The sequence below is a fragment of the Xiphophorus hellerii genome, chromosome 9 (genome assembly GCF_003331165.1).
Source record: "Xiphophorus hellerii strain 12219 chromosome 9, Xiphophorus_hellerii-4.1, whole genome shotgun sequence".
NCBI classification, from domain to species: Eukaryota; Metazoa; Chordata; class Actinopteri; order Cyprinodontiformes; family Poeciliidae; genus Xiphophorus; species Xiphophorus hellerii.
The window spans coordinates 4,300,245-4,311,341 of NC_045680.1; the positions used below are offsets into that span (position 1 = coordinate 4,300,245).

At 37.7% G+C, this 11,097-nt stretch overlaps 2 protein-coding genes across 3 annotated transcripts in view; one reads left to right on the forward strand and one right to left on the reverse strand.

Moving 5' to 3' along the window:
- The window catches only part of pla2g4ab (phospholipase A2, group IVAb (cytosolic, calcium-dependent)), a 53,115-nt gene extending 47,716 nt beyond the window's left edge, over positions 1–5,399 (reverse strand). The window contains exons 1-3 of one of the 2 annotated variants that reach the window (XM_032572747.1): positions 5,323–5,376; positions 5,086–5,227; positions 1,550–1,658 (exon numbers count right to left, since the gene is read on the reverse strand). In XM_032572747.1, coding sequence (XP_032428638.1) covers positions 1,550–1,567 — 18 coding nt within the window. In that variant the 5' untranslated portion in view covers positions 1,568–1,658; positions 5,086–5,227; positions 5,323–5,376. Of the gene's footprint in view, positions 1–1,549; positions 1,659–5,085 lie in introns of both variants that reach the window. The other variant, XM_032572746.1, reaches the window with a different exon arrangement.
- A 1,219-nt stretch (positions 5,400–6,618) lies between these two features.
- Positions 6,619–10,771, forward strand: ptgs2b (prostaglandin-endoperoxide synthase 2b). Its single transcript, XM_032572827.1, has 10 exons — positions 6,619–6,737; positions 6,927–7,043; positions 7,142–7,285; positions 7,392–7,535; positions 7,812–7,993; positions 8,089–8,172; positions 8,268–8,514; positions 8,796–9,082; positions 9,180–9,327; positions 9,843–10,771. The coding sequence occupies exons 1-10, from the start codon at positions 6,653–6,655 to the stop codon at positions 10,253–10,255; spliced, it is 1,851 nt and encodes a 616-aa protein (XP_032428718.1). The 5' UTR covers positions 6,619–6,652; the 3' UTR covers positions 10,256–10,771.
- Positions 10,772–11,097: the final 326 nt, after the last annotated feature.

Below are 11,097 nucleotides of genomic sequence, written 5' to 3' on the forward strand. Positions count from 1 at the left end.
TTTTAAATTTGTGCAAAATGACAGAAAATTACAGTTCAAGTTGTTTCTACTCTGAATAGTTGTGAGCTTGACTTAATTTTTTTGTTTCTCCAAACTTAGATCACAGTCATTGACTGCTATCTTCCTCAGGCAACATAAGTAAGTATACTCCCCAGTGCGAAAATTAACTTTCCCCAGAATTATGTGGCACAATTACAGTAATTATTGCTTCATATATTTCTAAAAAGAAAAAAAAATTATTCTCTATTTGATTGTGTTGGCAACACTCCAGTTTAAACAGAATCCACCCAGTTGTATTCACGAGCTGAGAATGTTATAACCATTTATCAAACTATCACAATAAGACAGACAGGATGTGCTGACTCACAGCTCAAAATCAAACATCACTTGTTTCTTTGGTATGATCAGTAATAGGCTTAGGCATGTATCTATTTATGTTTATTGATCACACCCTAGAGGGAACTGCAATGTTACACATTAATTTGTAAAATCTAAGATTACTTTTGTTTTCTTTTTTTTTTGTCCTTACAACAATTTTGACAGATTAGAAATAGATTGTGTTAACTGCAACTAAACTGTGGGCGTCATCCATTTGTTCTATTAAAAAGCAGAACATGCGTTTCTCTTCGTCTGTTGCTATGTTACCTTGTTACATCCAGAGTAATTTTTAGGTGGGCCCATTCTCAAAACATTACAGCAGCCTTGAAAGAACACTATCACATGGGTGTCATCTGGATATCATTTTACTCCTAAAGGACATTTTAGTTTTAAAACTCTAAACACAGGAAATATAACAAATTCAAGATGGCACAAGAATGTCAGGAATACTAGTCTTACAAAGATGATCTCAAACTTGTGTTCAAATTAAGAAAAAACTCTGATCTGTACATCAGTGCTTTGGGTTTTTGACACTTGAATCTGCATTTGTTGAAGGAAAATTATCCGAGTCCTTCTGTGGAAGGACTGAACCATCTGGGATATGTTTTACTTTTTGGCATAGAGCAGCTACATGTATGAAGATACAATGAAATTATTAAATAGATTTGCATTCAAAACCATTAACCACATTTAAGACAATCTAGGATGCACGTATTTGCTGCACAGGCAAATTACTACAAATCCAGCTCAATAAAATAGGTGAACAGCTCAACAATATAATAAAATGAACTAATAAAAAGAAACTCAACCACTGCAGAAAGCTGTCAGGAGTTCCCTTAAATTTTTCGTTTTCTTGAACAGATGTCAATTGAAACGAGTGGAAGTTTAATCTCCAAGAAGTTCCTTTAATATTTCTCCTTAAAAGTCAAAATGATAACTAAATGTTACAGATGGTGTTATAAAGTATTTGATTGCTGCCCATTTGTTTTTAATAAAGCCAATTGGATCGTCGGGTACATTTTTGTTCACAGATTTGTGTTTTAGTATCTTGATATCATGAAACCCTGTGGTATTTTCACATCATACCATGAGAGTCTCATACTGGCACATGCCAAGTACCATTCTTTTTTGCTTCATTTGTGCTAGAAATATCACACCGTCCCATACTCACAATTATATTGGAAGCCATTGCAATGTTTGGAGAGTAATTCTCAGGAAAGCCCTCGACGTGATGTAAACTTTGACTCAGCGCATCTCAGTCACACACTGGTGCAGTTGGCCTGAAACAACAACAGAAGAAGCTGATTTAGATGAAGATCTGATTTTTTTCCCTAGAACTAAAGCAAACAAACTTTTCAGGTCAACTTTGCGAAAATGAACTTTGTTTTAGGTCAGCAGTTAACTATAATAAGGAGTTAACCTTGGAAAAAAAATAATCTATGCAGCTTCTTTTTGAAGGTATGAGTTTTGACACTAAATAAAAGGACAAGAAAGAGATTATCTCTATTCATCAAGGCAACATCGCAAAACTTTCTCATTTTTACTAACTAAATATTTAAAAGGCATCAGAAATATATTGTTTGCTAACCAGTACTAACAAACTAGAGTTGGAATTTTCATACATTTAACAAACAAGAATTTTTTATTTTTTTTTAAATGTATTTGCGATAAGTTTCAATTATGGACAACTGGTTGGTGCGTTGATGGATTACCCATTAGCACACAGAGTGATGATAAAACCTCCATGCAGACAGATTCCAGGCTGGGATAAAATTTTAGAACAATTTTAACAATTGTGCTAAAACTTTTAGTACAATTGTTAAAAGTTTTAACAAATGTGCAGCCCAGAACCGTCATTATCAGCACAACCCTTCGCATCTCAGCAGGGCCAAGAGGAAGTGTGCTGAACCACTAACTTGTGATAAGACAACCAGACCAAAAACAAATGTGTGCATGAATGTGTGTGTTTTATACATCTTTATGTTCTTGATATGACAAGTTAGAGTACCAAAACGAATCAAACTGTGAGTCTGTTGAGTTCAAAGTTCTTTAATATTAAGTTTTCTGTCTTTGCTTTAAAACCTTAAAATGTGTGGCATGTATTAAATACTCAGCTCCTCTGAGAATTAATAGGTTCACTGCAGTTACAGAGACATGTTTTATGTGGACCACCAGCATTGCTCTTACGGGGTGAAATTCTTGCTCACTCATCTTTGCAGAAAGCTCAAGCTTTGTCAGATTGGATGGAGTGTCTTTAAGCATAAAGGTTCAAGTACTGACAACAAATTTTCAACTGGTTTCAGGCCTGAACTTGAACTGGGACATTCTAATAGACCATTTATGGCCTCTGGACTGATTTTGTGTGGCCCCTGAATGCCACAAATGAATCCCACCAGTACATGTGATTGATGCAGATGAAAACTTTTTTATCCAATTAGGAAAAAACTATAATCCAGAAGTTAAAATTTTCTCATAACAATGTTAACTACAACACAAAGTATTTATCTTTTAAGGTCCAAGCTTTTGTGCTTTCTCTTTAATGTGATGGTAGATAGGATCGCAATGATCCATTGATTTATATGCTAATGTAGACTTTGGTAGACCCAAGTCTGCTTTTATTTACAGTATTAAAGTTTTTTCAAATAAAGATTGACCTAAATTATGTTTTTATTTGTAATAATAGACTAAATCTGTTAAATTGGTAAAGTGAATGCATTTCTTCCAATAAAGAAAACATGCAAAACCCTTTTGAAGCTTTGAATCTACAATGATTTAGACATTATCACAGAAAAAAAAATTCTCTGCTTAATTAAAATATGTGTTTAGATTGTTGTTGTGCAGGAAACTTGTGATTTTGGTTCATTAAATGTTTTTTTTTTTGTTTTTGTTTGGGATTTTTTACCCGAGTACTCGAGTTGCCAGTTTTGACCCACGTTACAAAATGTTTTGACACCCCTGCTCTAAACATCCCAGTGTGACTTTGACTGAATGTTTAGGATCATGAACCTCATGAGGATGATCCTCCCTCCCAGGTTTTCCGTCTGAATCATTCTGGATTTAGCTCCATCCATCTTCCCATCAAGTCTGACCAGCTTCCCTGTCCCTGTTGAAGGAAAGCATCCCCACAGCATGATGCTGACATCATCATGTTTTACAGTGTGGGTGGTGTTTTTGTTTGTTTGTTTGTTTTTTGTCTGTCTGTTTGTTTTGTTTTGGTGTGTTAAGTGAGATGGGTAGGAATAGTTTTTTGATCAACACGTTGTTTTGCATATAAGCCAAAAAAGTTCAATGTTGAGACTTTCTGTCAAATGTTGTTGCCTCCCATTTATGGCCTAATTATCACTTTTCCATAATGGCCTTCATCTTGCCACCTTTAATAAAAGCCAAATTTGTGGAGAGCTTTACTTATAGTTATCTTGCCAAAATATTTTACTACTTCAGCAATAGATTTCTGCAGCTCAGTCAAAGCAACCAGAATTCATGGCTGTTTCTCTGATTAGCAAGATGTTATGTTGTTTTATCACATAAAACGCAATGAAATCCACTAAAATTTGTGGTTGTAACATCAAGACAAGGGGTATGGATACTTTCTGAAGACTCATTGAGAATAAACAAAGTTGTGACAAAGTTGCTGTGTCACATAACCAGCAGTAAAATGTAAAGCTGGGGGTATATTTGCAAAAGAGACGACAAGGTGATTATTTTTAGCCGCATAAATGTTTTCACTCTTTAGAAATTTGCATGAATGGTGCGCAAATGGGCATGTACAATGCCGATAACACAGCTGAAGTTCATTGAGTCTTTTTTTTCAGCTGCTCATCAAAGCATGCTATCATCAAGTAGACAGGGAGCACGTAGAGGGTCTCTGTGTTCACTGCAGCGGTCACGTACTTAGCAGCATAGAGCTTCAACTTGTGACGGTGCCAGCTCTCCTCGCTGGCTGCCCTGGTTCAGCCGCACACAATGAGCGCATGCAGGCGGCCAAAATAGCTCCACGGACGGCCCCCGCGGCACTCACATTTTCATAAAGTACAGCAACCTGCCATGATGCAAAACAGCTGCAGTAGTTCAAACTTTAATAAACACAGAAGGCTTACTCGTTTTGCTGCTAATACTCTGAGACATTAAAACAACAAAAAGTATGGAGGATTACGTGTATGAATCACTGTGAACTTCTTAGAAGGACTTTTACTGTGAGAAAACTTTGCAGTCTTTCCCAAGCGTCTCTAAAAAACCGGCCATTCGACACCAACAACTGGTTTGGCCTGATTCTTTGAAGACGGACTGACAGTGTTATGGCTATGCACATTTATTGATTTTAATCCATTGGTTTTGATCATGCAAAATAATGCAGATGACAGTTAGAGCAACACATTAAACTACATGCTCACTCTTATTAATTTATGCGCTACTTGTGTACGGATATTCTCTGTCTCATCCTCCAGCAAGAAGCTATGTTTACAATAATCTGTCAAATTTAGGTGTTGAAACAGACAATTATGAACTGGACTTTTAAAATGCACCTTAATGTGCGTAAATAATGTATTTTCAGCTTCCTTATTCTGTGTGAGCGTCCACTGCGTTAACCCTTCAAAACCAGGCTCCAGTAGTAGTCGAGTTTATGGACACACTTTCACACATCTGTCCGATTTTGTGTCACAAAAAGCGCGACATCGTGTGCAGATAAAGAAGGAAACAGAAACGTACCTGAACAAGCTCGCGTTTCAATTTATAAATCCATTTAAATGTGTCATGTTGAGCGAGCATAATCGTAGTGCAAGAATGAAGATGGAGGAGGCGCTTCTCGGCACCCGGTAGTCGGGTAGAGTTCAGTTCTGTTGCATTCAAACTAATGCAACAGATCAAATTGAGTTAGATGAAGAAGGGGGAAAATTCAAAAGGAAAAAGTTACATTTGTCAAAGTAAACGGTGTGGAAAACCCACAGTAAAAAAGTCAGAAGTTGACTCAGCAGGAACAGTGCTGGTAACTCCCCCCAGAGAACCTTCCCAAATGCGCTCCGACGCGCAAATTCCTCCACACGAGGGCACTTTTTTCACTTTAGTAAGATAACAGAGAACATGACACAGCAATGACGACAAAAACCTGTCATAATATTTTTTCAATACATTCCAGTCTAAATCAATCTACTGTTCCTAGACAATGTGTGTGTGCGTGTGTGGGGGGTGTTTTTAAATATCGTATGATTAAAGTTCTCCATCTATTATTTAAATATGATCACATCACTTCAACTTAATTGATCCAACAAGAACGTTGATTTATTTTTCTGCCATACGTTGCAGACCTTTCATTTCGGCTTGAAAAGCCAATGTAATTGTCATCTGTATGATTAATACATCAGAGGAATAATAAAAATAATGTTATGGTTTGATTGACATGCATTCAGGTTGACGTGTTACGTTTAGGTCAAGTGATATAAGATCTTTTTATCTTGATGTTTATACATATACTTGTTTTTCTACATAAAATAAATCGTGTTGCCGTCCTCCTTAAAACCACTCTTTGATTTGATTTGATGATAATTTATTTCAGACATTTCACCAACAAAACCTAATAATAATAAAGACTTTTGTGTTTCTAAGTGTAAATGCAATACCTTACTATCAAACTTACATACTCAAGTAGCCTACATGTAAATACAACACTTATTCGGTGACTGCGAGTCTGAAAAGGAGTATGATGAAGTTTAACTTATATAATCATACCCTTTTTCCATTCATTAATTCATAGCATAAATAGTCTTCCTATTTCCAGTATTCTTTCTCTGTCCGTTTCTCATCTGATTTACAGCGAGGCTACAGCATTCTGGGTCTCATTTTGCTGTTAGCACAAATTCTTGAAATCATTTAATTTAACAATACATTTTAAAACCGACGAGGAAAAGAATAACTATTTATTTTTACAATTTAATTTAAAAAAAAAACTCTCTCAAAGTCAACCTATAACCATTTTGTTTCAATTCGTTGTCTTTTCTTTTTCTTTTTATCTATGTCAATTTGCGAGTATAACATACAGAAACACTAATAAACATCATTATTATAATGTCAAACACTATTTTAATAAAATACATCTCTTTTATGAAATTTGAGTGTTCTGTAAAATTGTCCTTTTTTTTTCTTCGTTTGATAGTCCATAATCAGACTTCCGTTAATAGGTAATAGGTCAGAGTGGGCGGCGACTTCAGAGTATAAATGTAGCGTCAGGTCTGCGTTGCCTCTTATTTACTTCTCGCAGACAAAGAGACCGGCTCGCAAAATGAAGAGAGTACATAGCAGAATGGATCTTTTCTTAACACTTGCTGCTTTACTGCTGGCAACCAGCGTTTCTTTATGCAATGGAGGTAAGAAAAAATAACTTTAAAAGTAATTTCGTATGAATTTTAAGTTAGATAAATTACTTTAGAAGTAAGTTTTTTATTGTTTTAGATTAAAGTTTGATTGTCGAGTCTGTGTCTGAATTGTGTAATTGAAATGTTTAAAATGCTTTCTAGGATGTTGATCTTTATTTTTACTAAATGTCTCCGCTGTAGGTAACCCCTGCTGCTCAGAGCCATGCCAGAACAGGGGTGTGTGCACAGCGATGGGTTCAGAAAACTATGAATGCGACTGCACACGCACTGGTTTTTATGGACAAAACTGCACAACACGTAAGTGCATAAAAAGAAACCCCTATTTTATTTCGAATTGATACATTGGAGCTGCTGTTGACATCTTAACTCATCTTCCCCATTTCTGTCATTTGCAGCTGAGTTCCTCACTTGGATAAAAGTTTCCCTAAAGCCTTCACCCAACACGGTGCACTACATCCTCACCCACTTCAAGGGTTTCTGGAACATCATCAACAATATCTCATTTCTCAGAGATGCCATCATGAAATATGTCTTGACATGTAAGCCTCTGCTTTTTACTCAGTGGAGAAATTAAGTAATTTATACAGAAACAAGTTGTAAGTTTATGCAACATGAATAAATAAATAATGTCCTTCCTCGTTCTAGCACGATCCCATATGATTGACAGTCCTCCTACTTACAATGCGGATTATGGATACAAAAGCTGGGAAGCCTATTCCAATCTGTCCTACTATACCCGTGCCCTTCCTCCAGTTCCGGCTGACTGCCCAACCCCTATGGGAGTCGTAGGTGAGTACACTTTCTGCGCTTCAGGAGAACCAGTTTTCTTAGATTCTTATTTAAAGCACAAGAGCGTCCCGTTCCTATTACATCAGTGGAAGATCACAATAAAACCTTTTGTTTTTCTGCTTGTGTGAGAGGAAACAGTCTTATGAAAGCAAGCCCAAACCTGTCCCAGCATGCCACAAAGAAAGCACATTTTTGAACATTTGCCCTGAAATCATATCATAAACACAAGCCAGCTTCCTGCTGTATTTAAGCTGATGTTTGTCTTGTTGTTTTCAGGTAAAAAGGAGCTACCTGATGTCAAGGTTTTGGCGGAAAAGCTCTTGGTGAGGAGACGGTTTATTCCAGACCCACAGGGTACCAGCTTGATGTTTGCGTTCTTCGCGCAACACTTCACACACCAGTTCTTCAAGTCTGATATGAAGAACGGACCTGCTTTCACAGTGGCTAAAGGCCACGGGGTGAGTAGTCAAATCTAATTCAGAATAGATTATTAAACAAGGTGTCTTGTAAGAAAAATTAAATCATGACCTGAAAATGTTTTTGGTTTTTTTAGGTTGATCTCGGCCACATTTATGGTGAAAACCTGGAGAAGCAACATAAACTGAGGCTTTTCAAGGACGGAAAGCTTAAATATCAGGTAAGAGCTGAGAGCCACATTTCATTAAGACAAAGGCTTCAAATCCACATCTGTGTCTCACACTTCCTTTTTGTCCTTCTTGTGTAACTCTACAGATGATAAAGGGAGAGGTGTACCCTCCACTGGTTAAGGATGTTGGTGTTGAAATGCACTACCCGCCACACATCCCAGACTCTCAGCGCTTCGCTGTTGGCCACGAGGCGTTCGGTCTGGTCCCAGGCCTCATGATGTATGCCACCATCTGGCTCCGTGAGCACAACCGGGTGTGTGACGTTTTGAAGGAAGTTCACCCAGACTGGGATGACGAAAGACTCTTTCAGACCTCTCGGCTCATCCTTATTGGTGAGAAATTTTGACTTCTGCAAAAAAATTTTAAAGATATTTCCCGTAACGTCGCCAAGAATGCGGAATGGCTGATAATAGTTTCGAGGAGAGGAAGTTGTGTTTCTAGTTTTGGTATTCCTTGAATAGCGCTATTGATCATAATCACAGTAGCGTGTTTTGGCTTGGCAGTAATGAAATGTCAGTTTCCTTTTTGCAGCAGGAAGTGGAAATATTTTTTTCAAAATGCAAATTAAGCAGAAAGAATAGCCTAAATTTGATTACATATTTCATCTCTGTAGGTGAGACCATCAAGATTGTGATTGAGGACTACGTGCAGCACCTGAGCGGATATCACTTCAAACTGAAGTTTGACCCAGAGCTGCTCTTCAGCAAACGCTTCCAGTACCAAAACCGCATCGCATCAGAGTTCAACACTCTTTACCACTGGCACCCTCTGATGCCTGACAGCTTCCACGTCGAGGAGAGGGATTACAGCTACAAAGAGTTTGTCTTCAACACCACTGTGATGACCGAGCACGGCATCCACAACCTGGTGGATTCATTTACCAAGCAGACTGCAGGACGGGTAAGGACTCTCAATGCAGCTGCAGGAACAGCTACATTTTAACCCCAACATGACTCTAAAGCTTCATGACTTTAAAAATTGTATTCCCCTTTTACAGGTTGCTGGTGGGAGGAACGTTCCGGGACCCATCTTGTATGTCGCCATCAAGTCCATCGAGAACAGCAGAAAAATGCGCTACCAATCCCTCAATGCCTACAGGAAGAGATTCTCCATGAAGCCCTACACCTCGTTTGAAGACATGACAGGTGAGACAAATTCAACACCACTAACAAAGACTGATACATGTAGGTGGAGCAGATGACACAAAAGGATTACCAGGAAATTATCAACTCTTCCATGTAATGCCAGACTCTTACTGCTTTGTCTAATTGTCAACAAGTTTGAAAAGCATACCTAAAGCTACTGAACACAGCTCTTGACATACTTAGGTTTTATTAAGGACATGCTTTTGCACTTACACCCCAGCAGTTTGGGAGGTTAAATGTTTATTTCCATGTCTGTAAGAGGCAGATGTTCATTACATCCTGGCATAATGTAAGCAGATTGTCATTACAAAGAGCAAAGATGTAAACTTACAAGAGAGACCAGCAGCTCCAGGGAGGGATAGGAAAACTACCCCAAGAGGTATTAAGAGGTTATTAAGGAAAAGGTTAGATGTGAGGAGACAAAGGAAAGATCAAATTGGAAAGTTAAGAAGTGGTGCAAGTGAGACAAGCCAGATTGAACCACAAGCTAAAACCGTTTATCTTTTTCTCTACAGGAGAAAAAGAAATGGCCGCCATACTGGAGGAGCTGTATGGAGACGTTGACGCTGTGGAGCTCTACCTCGGCCTGCTCGTGGAGAAGCCCCGGCCGAACGCCATTTTTGGGGAGACGATGGTGGAGATGGGGGCTCCTTTCTCCCTCAAAGGCCTGATGGGGAATCCCATTTGCTCACCAGAGTACTGGAAGCCCAGCACCTTTGGAGGCTCAGTCGGCTTTGACATCGTCAACACCGCCTCCCTGCAGAGGCTAGTTTGCAACAACGTTCAAGGTCCCTGTCCAGTGGCGTCCTTTTATGTGCCTGACATCAAAGAGACCGGATCCATGACCATCAACTCGAGCACGTCGCAGTCGCGCGGCAGTAACCCTAACCCCACAGTCATTCTGAAAGAAAGGACTTCTGAGCTCTAAATACTGAGTTTAAAAGAAAAGATGTTATTTAATATTTATTTTGTATTTATATTTTTTATTTATTTGTCTTTTTATTTGTAGATTTTTCCAAGTATGTGTTAATTTATTAAGTGCCTTAAGTTATTATTGTAATTTAAAAATAATTGATAACTTCACTGATACCTAATACTTGAAGTTTTAGACTTTCAGCCGCAGTCGTACTCATTGCATTCCTATTGTTTCATGAAGATAATTTCTGTAGATTTGCACACATATGGCTAAAACTGGAAAACATCATGGTTACATTCATCATGACTGATTCATAGGTCTGATGCAGTACACTGCAATATGCATTTCTATTTTTTCTACTAATTCACAGATTTTTTTTTTTTTAAAGAGAACTTGGAATGTCAGTATATGTGTCTAAATTGCAGAAATCTTCAAATGAAATGTCATGAATTGTGTAATATGAGTGTAAGAAGCAGTATGTGGCATGTTCTTGTTTGAATTGAATAAACTCTGGCAGAACTGGCACAATTTTTGGACTTCCTTTCTGTCTACTTTAAACTTAAAACACACATTTTCAAATTCTTGAAACTTCTTGTTTTTTGAATTTTTTAGGCCTGTTCTCAATCATTTAAATGTATTATTCAGCCTACCAATGAAAAGAAGAAAACACACCCTTTCTTTTTGTGCTTCTTATTTCTCTAGATAACTAACTTGATGTTCAAGTACAGCTCCATCCAAAATTATTGCCACACCTGGAAGATAAACGTAACAAACTTTAAAATAAATTATTTGTCCCATCTGATTTAATCCTTGTCAGCCTTCCTTGTTACATTTTCACTTTTAAACTTTTTATT

Excerpts from the sequence above, each read along its gene's own strand:
- ptgs2b (XM_032572827.1), top strand. The coding sequence starts at position 6,653 with ATGAAGAGAGTACATAGCAGAATGGATCTTTTCTTAACACTTGCTGCT. Across the intron at positions 7,286-7,391 it reads CATGAAATATGTCTTGACAT|CACGATCCCATATGATTGAC; the intron begins GTAAGCCTCTGC and ends TCCTCGTTCTAG. Across the intron at positions 8,515-8,795 it reads CTCTCGGCTCATCCTTATTG|GTGAGACCATCAAGATTGTG; the intron begins GTGAGAAATTTT and ends TCATCTCTGTAG.